General features: G+C 38.8%; 1 protein-coding gene across 6 annotated transcripts in view; it reads left to right on the top strand.

The window, feature by feature from the left end:
- Positions 1–14,088, top strand: part of LOC134350757 (KH domain-containing RNA-binding protein QKI) — a 559,128-nt gene that overhangs the window by 519,635 nt on the left and 25,405 nt on the right. For 5 of the 6 annotated variants that reach the window (XM_063056413.1, XM_063056409.1, XM_063056411.1 and 2 more), the window contains exons 5-6: positions 2,895–2,982; positions 4,806–5,102. In XM_063056413.1, coding sequence (XP_062912483.1) covers positions 2,895–2,982; positions 4,806–5,102 — 385 coding nt within the window. The remainder of the gene's footprint in view (positions 1–2,894; positions 2,983–4,805; positions 5,103–14,088) is intronic. The other variant, XM_063056410.1, reaches the window with a different exon arrangement.

Genomic DNA, 14,088 nt, shown 5'->3' with positions numbered 1-14,088 from the left:
TTTGTTCTCCCTACCTCACATTTTCATTCACTTCCCTCAGATTTTACCATTGAATTACTCTAAGACTTCCCTGAACTTTGCAATAGTGTTACAGCAGCTATCTCTAAACTCCAACCAAAAATCCTATGTGGAAATCAGAAAGTTTAGCAGTAAAATATTACACCACTTTGTAATGTTTTTACTGACTGAGCACGGAAAGAGCTGACATGAGCAATGTCAGGGTGGGTGTTCACCAAGAGGATAAGCTGCAAACTTTGCATGTCTCAGTTGAGGGGAGGGCATCTGGCAGTTTAAGAGTGAAATGCTTTAAGTTGAAAATAAAAAGCCTAATTTTACTTATGCTATTCTGAATCTTTAACTCTTAAAATAAAAATATTTTGTTTCAAATGCAACCGCTAAAACACTGGAGCTAAAGAACAGTTGAAATGAAGGAAATGCTGAAAGCTAACTTGTGCGGGGAAATCAAATGACAATTGTCATATCTTCTTGTGCATCTCTTGCTCCTGAGGGGTTGGCCGTGCCAGTCAGCCTACTGCCAGCAAATGGCAAAGAACCAAACATCTCAAAAGATCATTTCATACTTCCAGCTGACAGCTTTACCTTCAATATACGTAAACAAAAATGAATGCTTGGCCTCATTCCACATGACTTGCTCTTGTTGTTATATCCTTCTCAGTTAAAAGTGCTTTCACTGCACATTTGCATTATCATCTTTCATTGCCAGTTGCTCAGTAGCTGTATCCTTTGTTTACTGTCTCTATGGAGCAGAGTTCAAACAAAGGATGCCATTGTTTGACTGGAGCTATGTGCATCTTCTGACTTGTACTTTGCCACTGGATAACTTGCCAATGCATTAGTTAGTTTAATTTTATAGTTTTTTGGGTATTCATTCAAAATTCAAATAAACTTCAGATCTTAATGTGTGTTGTCAATTCATTTTCTGAAAGTCTTATGTGTTTCTCCCACACCCTCAAATTTTCCTTGTCCGTGCCTGCCCTCTACTTCTTTACTAAGGGGCCTGTGCTGGATCATTCTGACCCTAGCTCACTCCCTGGCCCACTGCCCAACAGTCCCCACCCTCCCACACTTCAACTGGATGCAGAGGGCTGACTGTGTGCATCAGTTATCCAACGAGACGGAGCAGGTTCAGAGTTACAAGAAGGCTTTCAGCATCACATCCTGAATCAAATAGATTTAAATAATTTTAACTAAATATTAAAATGGAATAAAATTGGGAAAGATTAATTTGTGCATTTTAAAACATGTAAGGATTGAAATAAAATCAAATAAAGAAAGCACTTTATCTTTCTCCACAGGCACAGCAACAAATTCAAATCTACAGGGTAACAATTTTCATGCCAGTTTTTCCTGGCATGAAAGGGTCAGATGTGAAGTGCATTTGGATCTTCTTAAGCGCATCATTCCTCCTCTCCTGAACTACTGTTGCCTAGAAACAGAGTCAGTCAGATTCACAAGCAGCTGATCATTACAGCTCATACCTTGACACTGCGGTGTGCAGACCTAGAATTCTGAAGGTTAGAAGGGATTATTGCTGGCTGATTCCCTGGAAACCACTGAGTATCAATCATTAAGACCGGCCACTATTCCTTTCTCAGATGAAGTTTTGTGGACATGGATCATCATTAACAATTTACCTTAAATAGCTTTCTTGTTATCTGATTGTCTGATTTTCCTTTGGGTTTATCACAACCTGTTCCTTCCCCAGGCTCACAAGCTTGCAATTTCATCAAGGCCTAGCTATGCAGAGCTCTGTATCCCGACCACGTCACTCCCATTTGGAGGATAAGTGCCGAGTACCAATCAGAACTATAACTGAGATCCCCTCAACCTACATGTTTTGGGAAAATCAAACCTGGGACTCTCCTTGACTGTTTATTGATGTAACTCATTATGGCACTAAGGAACAGACTTCTAATTGTCTTCTATGAGCTTGAATACAAATAGAAGAGGGATAGAATTGCATATCTTTACTAAGATATATCTGGGGGAAATGAGCCAGCATTTCAGCACAGCAAGATCCTACTGTAAGCAATGACCAGACTAAAATTAATGAGATCAAATGATTCATTGGTTATATTAAAATTGCAGTTAAAGAATAAATATCCTCAGCACTTTAACTCCTCTTAAAAATAATCTGTTGCACTTTTTGAAAGTCTAACTGAAGTTAGACAGATCCTTAGCTTGCACTTTTTCCAGCTAAAATGTTACCATAAGGACAGAAAAATAAAATGCAATGATCACTACAGAAAGGATGTGGAAACCATATAAAGGGTGCAGAGGAGATCTACAAGGATGTTGCCTGGATTGGGGAGCATGCCTGATGAAAACAGGTTGAGTGAACTCGGCCTTTTCTCCTTGGAGTGACAGAGGATGAGAGGTGACCTCGTAGAGGTGTGTAAAATGAGGAGAGGCATTGATCGTGTGGATAGTTAGAGGCTTTTTCCCAAGGCTGAAATGGTTGCCATAAGAGGACACAGGTTTAAGGTGCTGGGGAGTAGGTACAGAGGAGATGTCAGGGGTAAGTTTTTTACACAGAGTGTGGTGAGTGCATGGAATGGGCTGCTGGCAACGGTGATAGAGGCGGAAACGATAGGGTCTTTTGGATAGGTACATGGAGCTTAGAAAAATGGAGGGCTATAGGTAAACCTAGTAATTTCTAAGGTAGGGACATGTTTGGCACAACTTTGTGGGCCAAAGGGCCTGTAATGTGCTGTAGGTTTCCTATGCTTCTATGTTTTAGATTGACTGTACATCACTCAGATTTGTAAGCAGCACACACAACTAAAATCAGTAGATCGCAAAGCTTTTAAAATGGCAGTATAGCCATCACTGGGTATAACTGCTGAGACTGTTTTTTTCTATTATGTTTTCAGGCAGAGGGAGAGGATAACCTTAAGAAGATGCAACTGATGGAATTAGCGATACTGAACGGCACCTATAGAGATGCCAACATCAAATCACGTAAGGATATGATGGACTTGCAGAACCTAGAATAAGCATTGCACAACTTGTACACATGTTCTTTTTGCAGATAATCTTTTGGTCAAATTGTTTTATATTGAGAACCTGGAGGAAGGGATACTTGATGAGAATTAAAACACATTGTTATAGCTTTAGTCATATAGAAGCTAAATCCCACAATTGTAAACCAAAGGACAGTTTTCCCTAGTTAAGTAATTTTCTCAGTTTGAATGTAAAATGTTAAACTCCTCAGAGATGGCCAGAAAATTGCTGAAATCATGACACAAAATGAAGTTGTGATTGACCAGTCCACAATAAATCATTTGCTCTTGAAATAAGTAACTAACTGGCAGATTGGATTCTAAGGAATAGCTAGCTGCTGACAGTGAGGAATGCATAGTTACTGTTTGACAGTTTGATGGAGCATTGTGCACTTGTGAAACAAATAAGCAGAGATTATTGCATTTTTCCTATAGACTGAATGGTGCAACAGATAACATCTTCTTGTACTTTCTGTATCTGTACATATTTAGTGTTTCCTGCTCGTCCATCACTCAAACAAAATCCTATTTTTGCTCAGCTTAAAAAAAAATTCTTAACATATGTGCTTAGGTGAATTTTTGTTATTTTCCGCAGGACGCACTGTTGTGTCTTGGCCTGATTATTGAAAGAGAAGACTTATTATTGCATAAATATTTACTGAGCAAAGAAAATCTTTGATTGTCAAAGGGAGATCCTGATTATCATTCTGAGATTATTTTTAGGTGACATTAAATATTCAGGATAAGAGTACATCAGTGTCATCCCTTCAAGTACTGCAACCAGTTCACAGACTAGCCAAATGCAGAACTATATATTAATATACCATTGCAATGATGCATTATAAATAAACACATGGTTGCAGTGACTACCTGAACATCTTGACTGAATTATTGACATAATTATTGACATATAATCACCAAATCATTTTAATAAAAATCTTTATTTTTCTTTGTAGAAAACAATACATTTTAAGAAGAGTTTTCTCAGTCCTTGGACTTCATTTCCAAAAGGCCTAATTCCACCTTGTCTGCTCATTTTGTACACTTGCATTATTAAATTTTAAGAGCCGTAAATGAGAACTCTTGTAATTTTCCTTGATTCCTTTCTGTCATACTATCCTCAAAAAATATTGTTGAATAGCATATAGGAATTTTTGGAACTTCATAAACTGAAGTGCACCAAATATCTAGACTTAAAAAGGAGTTAAAGCTTCTAGACTTAAACATTGCCTAAACTTTAAAAGATGTTACTACATAATTAATAATGTCCATTACATTTATTTCTTTTCTAGCTAATGATGATATTAAAATATCCCTCTTTCAATATAAATTTAATGTTTGGATCTTTGGCATTTTGAAAATAGTTGAAAATTGGACTCACTCATAGTAATTTTCAACACCTGAAAGGCCTTATTCAGGAAGAAAGTTGTAGACTGGTGATCTTCCCAAGTATTTCCAATGAATGTGTAATATAAGCTGAGCTTCTTTATATGTAATACACAAGGACTTCAAATATATTAGCCAGTAAAAACTGGCTATTTTAGAGTTTTTCCAGTTTGTGTACTTAATTGATATGATTAGTATTATTTAGAAGTGTGTTTGTTTTGTTTGAGTTTAGAGGTATGCTCTAGCAGTTCAATTTGCTGCTGCTTGTACTAATGATTACTTAATTTTTCTTTCATTCCTCCTGCTTATCTCGCTTCCCCCATTTCCCATTTTCCTTTTCCTCACACGGACTATTCTCTCCACACCTTCTTTATGAATTTTCTTCGCTTACTATAGCTGCCCTTGCCTTTTCTCTTGCAGCGACAGCCCAAGCTCCACGGATCATTACAGGGCCCACGTCAGTTCTTCCACCAGCTGCCTTGCGAGCCCCTACGCCAGCTGGTCCAACTATTATGCCTCTAATTAGGCAAATTCAAACAGCTACAGTCATGCCTAATGGATCCCCTCATCCAACTGCAATAGTGCCTCCTGCACCTGAAGCCGGTCTAATCTATACTCCTTACGACTATCCTTACACACTGGCACCAGCTACTTCCATCCTGGAGTATCCCATTGAGCCTAGCGGAGTTTTAGGTAAGGACCCTTTTCAAGCCTGACTGTTCCACAACATGTTTAACATCTTGCTTCATTACTTGAGTGAGTTAAGGCTGATTTCATTTATCTGAAGCTTGAGACTTTTGATTGTAAACCCAATTGAATTAACCTTCTGAAATGACGTTGGTCACTGAGGATTGCAATGTGTATCTCATAATTCTATTTATAATTTCATAATGTACTTAAGGTATCTCTATAATTAAAACATATCATTTATGTAGTACAGACACACAAATGCATGCAAAGCTCTCCTTAGCAAGCTCTTAATCATGATGATACAATAGTCCTATCATCTTTACTCTTCTGTCATTAGTTGTTCATTCTGAGTAATGTGTGAAAAAAAAGAGTTACGTGTGGATTTGGCCTTCCAAAACTCCCCAAAGCAACTGTTGTGGAATAAAAACAGTTTTCCAGTTTTTGATATTTTAAGTAGATACTGAGAAGGTCAAGGCAAGAGAAATTGTTGATAGTGTTAAGTCCAAGGAAGAGGCTTACAAAGTTGCCAGATATATCAATAGGCCAGAGGATTGCAAGTGTTTTGGAAATCAGCAAAAGACGGCCAAGAAATGGAAAACAGAAAGTGTAAGATGAAATATCAGTGGTAACTGGTAAGAAATATAAAATCAAACTCTAAAAGTTTTTATATGCATATGGGGAAAGAAATCAAATTTAAAAGTCCTATAGATGGAGAATGAAAAAATGACAGAGAAATTAAATAATTACTTTGTATCTGTCTTTACAGAAGAACCACAAAACCTGCTGGGTATAGTAGAGAATCAAAGGTCTAATGAGAATGTGAAAGTAATAGGAACTAAGTATTAATTGAGAAATAGTGCTAAAGTAGTTGGTGAACTTGGAAGCTGACGAATCTCAAACACCAGAGTTTTGATTGACATGTCCATGGTTAATGTTCTGGTATCATCTCCCAAAGTTCCATAAATAATGAGGTCAGTTCCGTGGATTGGAGGGTAACAAATGTGATGTCACTACCTTACAAAGGAGTAGGAGAGATAAAAGGGAACCACTGACCTGTCACCCTAACATCAGTGGTAGGAAAATTGCTGAAAATCTATAGTGAGGAATGCAATATCAGAATACCTTAAAAAGAGAGATAGGATTGAGCAGCATTAACATGGATTTATGAAAGGAAAATCATGTCCACTGATCTGCTGGAGATCTTTGCAGATGTGACCAGTAAGATAGATGCGGGGGGACCAATGGATGTGGCATATTTGGAATTTCAGAAGGTTTTAAATGGTGAACAATTAGGACCAACTTGCAGGTGTGACAAGAGGTTAAGAAGTAAATGGTCTTGATAACAAAGGAATTTGAATTGAAGACTGAGAAAGTCTTACTGAAGTCACTTGGAGCCTTGATGAGCTAGCACCTGGAGTATTACTTTCAGTTTTAGACTCCTTTGCTGATTAAAGAATAGACGTTCCGAAACAAGTGTTTAGTGAAGATTCAACAAATGGTTTCAGGGATGCCAAGTTTGCTATATGAGAAAAAACTGAATAGGTGGGGCCTGTAGAGTTTTGGAGAATGAGGAGATCAGATCGAAGTATAGAAAATTCTTAAAGGTATTCATGTCTACTGAGGAATCTAGGGCCTAAAAATACATTTTAGGAATAAGAGGTCAGCTTTTTGGGACTGAGTTGAGAAGATAATTTTTCACTCAAAGTGTGGTGAGGGGTCAGAATTCTCTACCTTACAGGGCTGTGGAGGACCTGTATCTTTACTCAGAATTTTATAGTTCTACTTCGGCCACAATGTAAATGAATGGTGGAGCAGGCTCAAACACTGGGCGAGTAGTTCTGTAAGTTCTTTGGTGAATGAGTCCAAGGCAAAGAATCTAATCTGCAAATTAGGTATGGTTTGATTAATCATAGTTTGCAGAAACCATAGTGAAAATCTGGAACTCATTCCCCAAAACAGTTCTCTGGGGCAACTGAAAATTGTGAAACAGAGCTTGGTATTTTTGTAATTCAGCAAAGCTATTAAGGATTACAACGAGTAGATGTAGTTAAGATATAATCACCCATGATCTAATTGAATGGTGAACAATCTTAATGGTCTGAAAAGCCAAATCCTGTTCTTAAAACCTTTTGACTGCACTGTAATGAAACTTGAAATGTGTTGTTATTGAGCTTCAATCCACATAATGATACTTTGAAGATTCTTTTTGTTAATAGGTAACCAAAATATACAAATAGTGCAATTTAAATTTCTGATGTAATCTTTTCCTGACAGTATTTGAAAAGCACATCCGTTGAATGTCAGGTCTTCCCAGTATCAATGTCAAAGAAAGGCATTGTCTGTTTAACATGATGGAGTTGACATAATACCTTCCTTTCTGTAGAAAGACATCCATTTAGCTGCACACAAGATCATTTCTGCTACAGGATAAAGCCAACAGGCTTTTAACAAGAAAATTGGCAAATGGATCTGCTGCACAGAATTGGACAAATTGATTACTTAGTCTGCATCGGTAGTGATGCTGATTGCATTTTACCAGTATTCAATACATATGAATTCAAAGTGTTTTTGAGGACACAAAAGAAGATTTTTAAAAAACTGTCCTGATACTAGTTAACTTTAAGGTGTACAGAATTGTAGGGTAGATACCAATCAGATAAGTTTATAGCCACTTAGTACTTGAATCTAGGGCTGCCTATCTTGTTTTGTTTTATTAAATACAGGAAGCCATATCAGAGTTAATTAATTTATTGGACTGCTAATCCAGAGGCATTATCTCACTAAAGAAACTTCGAATTTAATTTTGAAGTGAAATAACCCAGAGAAACTAAACTACTATCAGTAACTTTCAACATGGAGCAATTAGATTTATCACTTAAAAAGTTTTGATTCCCTAATATCCTTTAATGAACGAAATCAGCCACCTAACCTACTTGGTATCCAAAATTCAAACAATATGACTGACTCTTAATGACCTTCTTGGATTGTTTTCTCTGGAGCGTCGGGGCTGAGGTAAAATCTGACAGAAGTATATAAAACTCAAAGAGGCATGGAGAGGGTAGGATTTCAGAGTCTTTTTTCCCAGGAAATGCCAAATACAAGAGGGCATAGGTTTGAGGAGAGGAGGAAAGTTTAAAGGAGAGTTATGAAGCTATTTCTGCAAACAAAGAGTGGTAGGTGTTTGGAACAAGGTGCCAGGGAGGTGGTAGAAGCAGATACGATAGCAGCATTTAATAGGCATTTAAACAGACACATGAACAACGAGGGAATAGAAGAATGCAGACAATGTGCAGGGAGATGGCATCATGGTCAACACAGATGTGTCAGGCCAAAGGGCCTGTTCAATGTTCTGAATTGGCCAACCTGCCGCTCCATTATAACTGATTTTGTTAAAATGCAGAAATGAAAATGGATGGTCAGCCCCAGCATTTAACGGTGACACACCCAAACAAATCACCCCAGCAAAGATCCCCACACAAATGCTCATGAATGTATCTTAATTGCAATAATTCACCTCAGACTAGCGTAATCTGGTGTGGTCTTATGAACAGACATATGCCTTTCACCTAGAGTTGCACACTTTTTTTTATCACAGATACAGCAGAGTTCCCAGCTCAGTGGTGTACAGTTGAAGGGACATAGACCTGGGAGTTTTTAGTATTGATTCTGCAATGATGTGAAGTACAGGTGAGAGAACTTGCTCCCCTTCACTATTGAATGCCCTCCCCCAGCTATTTTGGACACCACTTGCTTATTTTGGTAGAAAATGTACTCTGGTGAGAGGCTTATATCATGTAGCATAGTAATACCATCACTAATAGAACTGGCCAAGCTGCACCACCCAGAAATCATCCGACTTAATCCTAGCCTAATCACAGGACAATTTACAATGACCAATTAACCTACCAACCTGTACATCTTTGGACTGTGAGAGGAAACTGGAGCACAGGAGGAAACCCATATGGTCTTGCGGAGAACATGTAAACTCCTTAAAGGCAGCAGTGGGAATATCAAAGGGCATAACCACCGGTCTGATATTGTGCATTAGGGAATCAGCACCAGGGGATCTGGTTGATTTCATCCTTGCCAATCCCTTTGTTGAAGATGCATTTGTCATAAAGACTTGTGGTTACAACAATGACATCAATCTGACCTGACCACTTGGGAAATTATACAGTTACATCCTTCCTGGGTAAATGCAGCTTCAACAATATTCAAAGAATTTGTTGGCATCCAGGACGTTATCCTGAATTCTCACTTCCTCTGCCATTGACACAATACAGCTGCAAAATGCAGCAGGAGCAGCTCACCAGGATGACTTTGATGTTATTTCCCAAACTTATGACTACCAGCATCACTCATATGGACAACAGAAGTGAACACGTGTAATACCATGATCTACCACTCTAAAATATATCCACCTTAGACCTGTTACTGGAATATCCTGTCAAAAAGCACCACCGAAATATCATTGTCTTCACTATCGAACACTGCAGTAACTCGAGAGATTAGCTCTCTTCTTCCTTCTTGAAGATATTGATGAATGGGAAGTTAACGATGGCCTTTTCTCCAGAGCTCACTTCTCATTAATTCAATTAACCTCAATGAAACTTCAGTTCAGTTAATAATCTGGTATTTAGAAAAACAATAACATGTTTTAGTAAACATGCCCAGAAAAGTTACAGAACAGTGGGTCCCTCTGATTCACTAATGAACTTCTGTGTGAAACATTGGACATCTTGACCCAGGTCACCTTCATGTGGCTGACTCTTTAGTGCACTCTGAAATGGCACAGCAAGGCACTTAATTGCATTATTACCATAACATTCATATAGAGAAAGAAATATAGTCAGCCCAGGCAACAAATCCTGACCCAGTAAAGTGATTCCCAGCCCGGTCAACCTTGTAAAATCCTACTCACAAACACAATGGAGACTGATGACTAAATTGGGAATTTTGTTCTACAGACTGGTCACACAATAACTTAGTTCTTGCAAAATCGTGTATTATAGTGCCAGGTCCCTCCAATATAATCCTCGAATATGATCTGATCCACCTATGGTGGAGGTGTGATGGTTACAGTTAGGAATGAGTCACCCTTGGCATCTTTAACATTGATCCATGATCACACCATACCCCATGAAGTCTTAGGTTAAATATGGACAACGAATTCTTCTGACTAACACTTACCCAACTTCTTTCAGTTTTCCATTTTGAGCAAACATTGAAAGTGGTAAGGCCACAGAATGAATTCTGAATGGGATATGTCAATGTACATCATCAAGGATGGCTTGATAGAAGCAGCACAAACTGATCCAGAGCAATACACAATCTACTGGCAATGCTCAGTGGGTCGAGCAGCATCAGTGAGAGTCTCCAAAAACTGAGCTGGTTGCTTCCTGACAGATATGGCTGCCAGACAGTCTATGATGGGATAAACTCACTTGGCCTCATCCTCACCAATCTACAAACTTTTGTATATGTACCAGGTGGATCTAACCAAAATAGCATTGGTTGTTACAGCCATCAAACACAAAGGCCTACTTCATAAATGGGATAATCCCAAAAGAAATCTTAGCAGCTCAAAACTGGGCTTCTACAAGGTATTGTCACCAGAAAATAAAGCAGCAGAAAGTTAAGCATCATAATCTATGGGCTGGTGTCCCAGCACATTCCCTCTCTACAGCTGCTATCAGTTGTACCCTAGTTTACTGAAGAGTGCAGAAGAACTTGCAGGGAGCAGGGCCAGGCCTAAGTAAAAAATGAACCTGAAACGCAGGGCTACCTGCATGCTATTACATCTAATCATGAACAGTGAAATAGCTAACAGGAGGATTAGGCTGAGAATATCTTCATCCTCAATAATGGTTAAGGCCCATCAAGTGAGACAAAGCTGAAGCATTCACAACCACAGTGTTGAATAGCTTTCCTTTTGGTTACATATTGAGAACCCCAGTATTATAGAAAGTAGTCTCTCTTCGTGTGATATCGATGAATGCCTCAGAGCACAGATAAACCAAATGCTTTGGGACCAGTCAGCATCCGAGCTGTAAACAGAAGATCTGCACTCTAAAACTAGCTGCTGCTCTAATTTCAGTACAGTTACACTACTGAGCAATGTGGAATATTGTCTAGTTATGTTCAGTTGGCAACGAGCAAGACAAATCTCACCCAGATAATTACTACTCTGTCAGTCCACCTTCTTTTGCCAGGAAGTGATGAAAACTGTATTGATGATGCTGTCAGGAAGCACTTATTCACCAAAATCCACCACAATGATGTCCAGTTTGTGTTTCACCAGGATCTGCTCCTGACTTGATCATGGCTTTGGTCCAAACATGGACCAAAGAGCTGAATTCTAGAGGTGAGATGTGAGTAACTTCCTTTTATATAAAGGCAGCATTCTCTTGTGAGAGTGTGTAAATCTCAAGTCAGTGGGTATCAAAGGACAAACACTCCAGGCAGGAACCATACCTCACACAAATGATGAGAGGTATGAGTGTAGGTGGCCCATTTATCCCAGCTTCTGGGTATCAATGTAGGAACTCTTCAGGGCAGTGTAGTGTAAAACCATAAGACATAGGAGCAGAATTAGGCCAGTCAGCCCATCGAGACTGTGCCACCATTCCATCGTGGCTGATTTATTATTCCTCTCAATCCCACTTGTCTGCTTTCTCCCTGTAACCTTTGATGCCCTGGCTAAACAAGAAGCTATTAACCTCTGTTTAAAATATACTCAAGGACTTTGCCTCCACAGCTGTCTGTGGTAATGAATTCCACAGATTCACTGCCCTCTAGCTAAAGAAATTCCTCTTTATCCCTGTTCTAAATGGGCATCCTGCTATTTTGAGGCTGTCCCCTGTGCTCCCAGATTCTCCCCCTACAGGAAGCTTCTTCTTCATATCCTCTCTGTCTGGGGCTTTCAATATTCGATAGGTTTCAATGAGACCCCCCTCGTTTTTGTAAACTCCAGAGAATACAGGCCCAGAGCCATCAAACCCTCCTCTTAAGTTAACCTTTTCATTCCTAAGATAATTCTCATGAACCTCCTCCATACCCCCTCCAATGCCAGCACATACTTTCTTAGATAAGTGGCAGATAACATTCTCAAGAACAGAAGAAAACATTTGCTGGCTACGTGGGAATTCCAAAAGAATGAAGAGCAACTGTTGAAGGAGTTTGTTGTTAAACTTGCACCCTGAATCTGCCTTTTATGTGGAATCCATTTGCCCTCTTTAGTACACCTCAGATCAGTTCAGCACACAAAGAAAATCTCTGATACAGCACTGGTGAGTTCCTTGAACATGTCAATTTATTCAGGCCCTATTATCATGTATGTCCAGGAGCACTTTGACTAGCTGCTCCAAGGTACTTCACTGACCCATAAAAAAACAGCAATTTATGGTATTTGTGTTACAATAGTCATGGATTTCACAATTATTTATCAGTAACCCACTTCTCTTTGTAGTATATGATCTCAGCTTTATCTCTGCAGGGGTTGTCTGTAATTGCCTGACAGATGGGACTTTGTCTTCCTTTGCCAGAGAACATTTCCCTCACTCTTTCTGCAAATGAGCTGGGTGCTCTATTTTATGTTATTGTCCTTCTAACATGACTCCACTTATAATATACTTGCCTAGGTCCATCTTATATTTGATTATCTCTGCCCCAACTAGGTATACCTTGCAATCTAAACACATTCCTATCCTAATGACTTCTACTGTTTAACTGTACATGGATACTACAAATTATTGCAAGTTTTTTCAATCAGTGGTGTATCTTTGAGCTCTCACTCAAAGTGCTCCCTGGTGCACACTGTACCAGGGCCTGAATAATATGACCTTTAAGCTATCTCCTATATTGACCTATTTTCCAATCATCCTTTTCCAATTTGTGTCACACAGAAGTTGACCGTATACTAACTTCCCTAATTTTCTTATGATTCTTGGAGATTCCACCTTCAGCAACCTTATTCAATCAAATAAGCCGGCTTGACAGGTTAGTTGTTGAGATGTTTTCAGTAGTGGAAGAGTTTCAATTGAGGGGGCGTAGTTAAAAGTTAAGAGTTAGGTCAGAATGAGAAGTGGGAATTGGATTAGGATTCAGGGAGTTCCAGATGATCGGAAGTGTAGGGGTGATGGGGAGAATCAGGATTCAGGCAAAATGTCAGAAGGTTTTATAGAATGGGGGAAGGGATGAGGCAAGTAGTATGTGGGGCCGTCAGGCTGTTAGGTCTTTGGACTTAAGATATTGTGGAGTGGCCCATGTTGGGAGTTAAAAGGTGCTGAGGTTATTGGTGCAGCTAGAATTCATCCGAAAGAGTCTGGCACGGTGCTGAGTGAAGCAGATTATCCAGCTTTGCCTATTGTTGGGTGTTTCTGGGACACCAAAGTCCAGTTTTTCCTTTGGAAACATTGTCAGGGATGTAAGAGTGACTCTCTCCCAGATGTACCTGGTTTAATTTCCAGAATGACAGGAAATGACTAGGAAATAACAATTATCAATTTTCACTCTGAAATAGAAATCTTTTTCATTTGCAACACCACATAAAACTGTTATGAAATTGAATTTCTATTCAATGTTCTATTGATGAAAATGATTCTTTTAAGGTTACAGACCCTATTTCTAACTTGCATCAGTGGTATCATTTTGATTGTATTCATAATGCTTGACTCTAGACCAGTCAGTTCTCATTCTGCACTTGCATACCAGCCAGAGTGCAGCCCTAGTAACTTTATACCACTCTGTTTTATTGCTAATCTTCTAAACATGATTAGAAGTAATAACATATTGCCCCAATAAGATAACTAAACATGGTTTTGTAGCATCCATTCTAAAATGAAATATATTTAATCTATTTAGAAGAAACTATTAAGTTTCACTTGTCTACCAAATTGCCAATTCTGTCATCTAAATTGGTATGTATATACTGTTTCAAAATATTTCATTAATTCTGCAGTTAGAAGATTTATTGATGGGTTTATTTTGT

The sequence above is a fragment of the Mobula hypostoma genome, chromosome 8, assembly GCF_963921235.1.
Source record: "Mobula hypostoma chromosome 8, sMobHyp1.1, whole genome shotgun sequence".
Classification (NCBI taxonomy): domain Eukaryota; kingdom Metazoa; phylum Chordata; class Chondrichthyes; order Myliobatiformes; family Myliobatidae; genus Mobula; species Mobula hypostoma.
The sequence above is the reverse complement of the archived record's forward strand: the minus strand, read 5'-3'. Positions and strand labels throughout refer to the sequence as shown.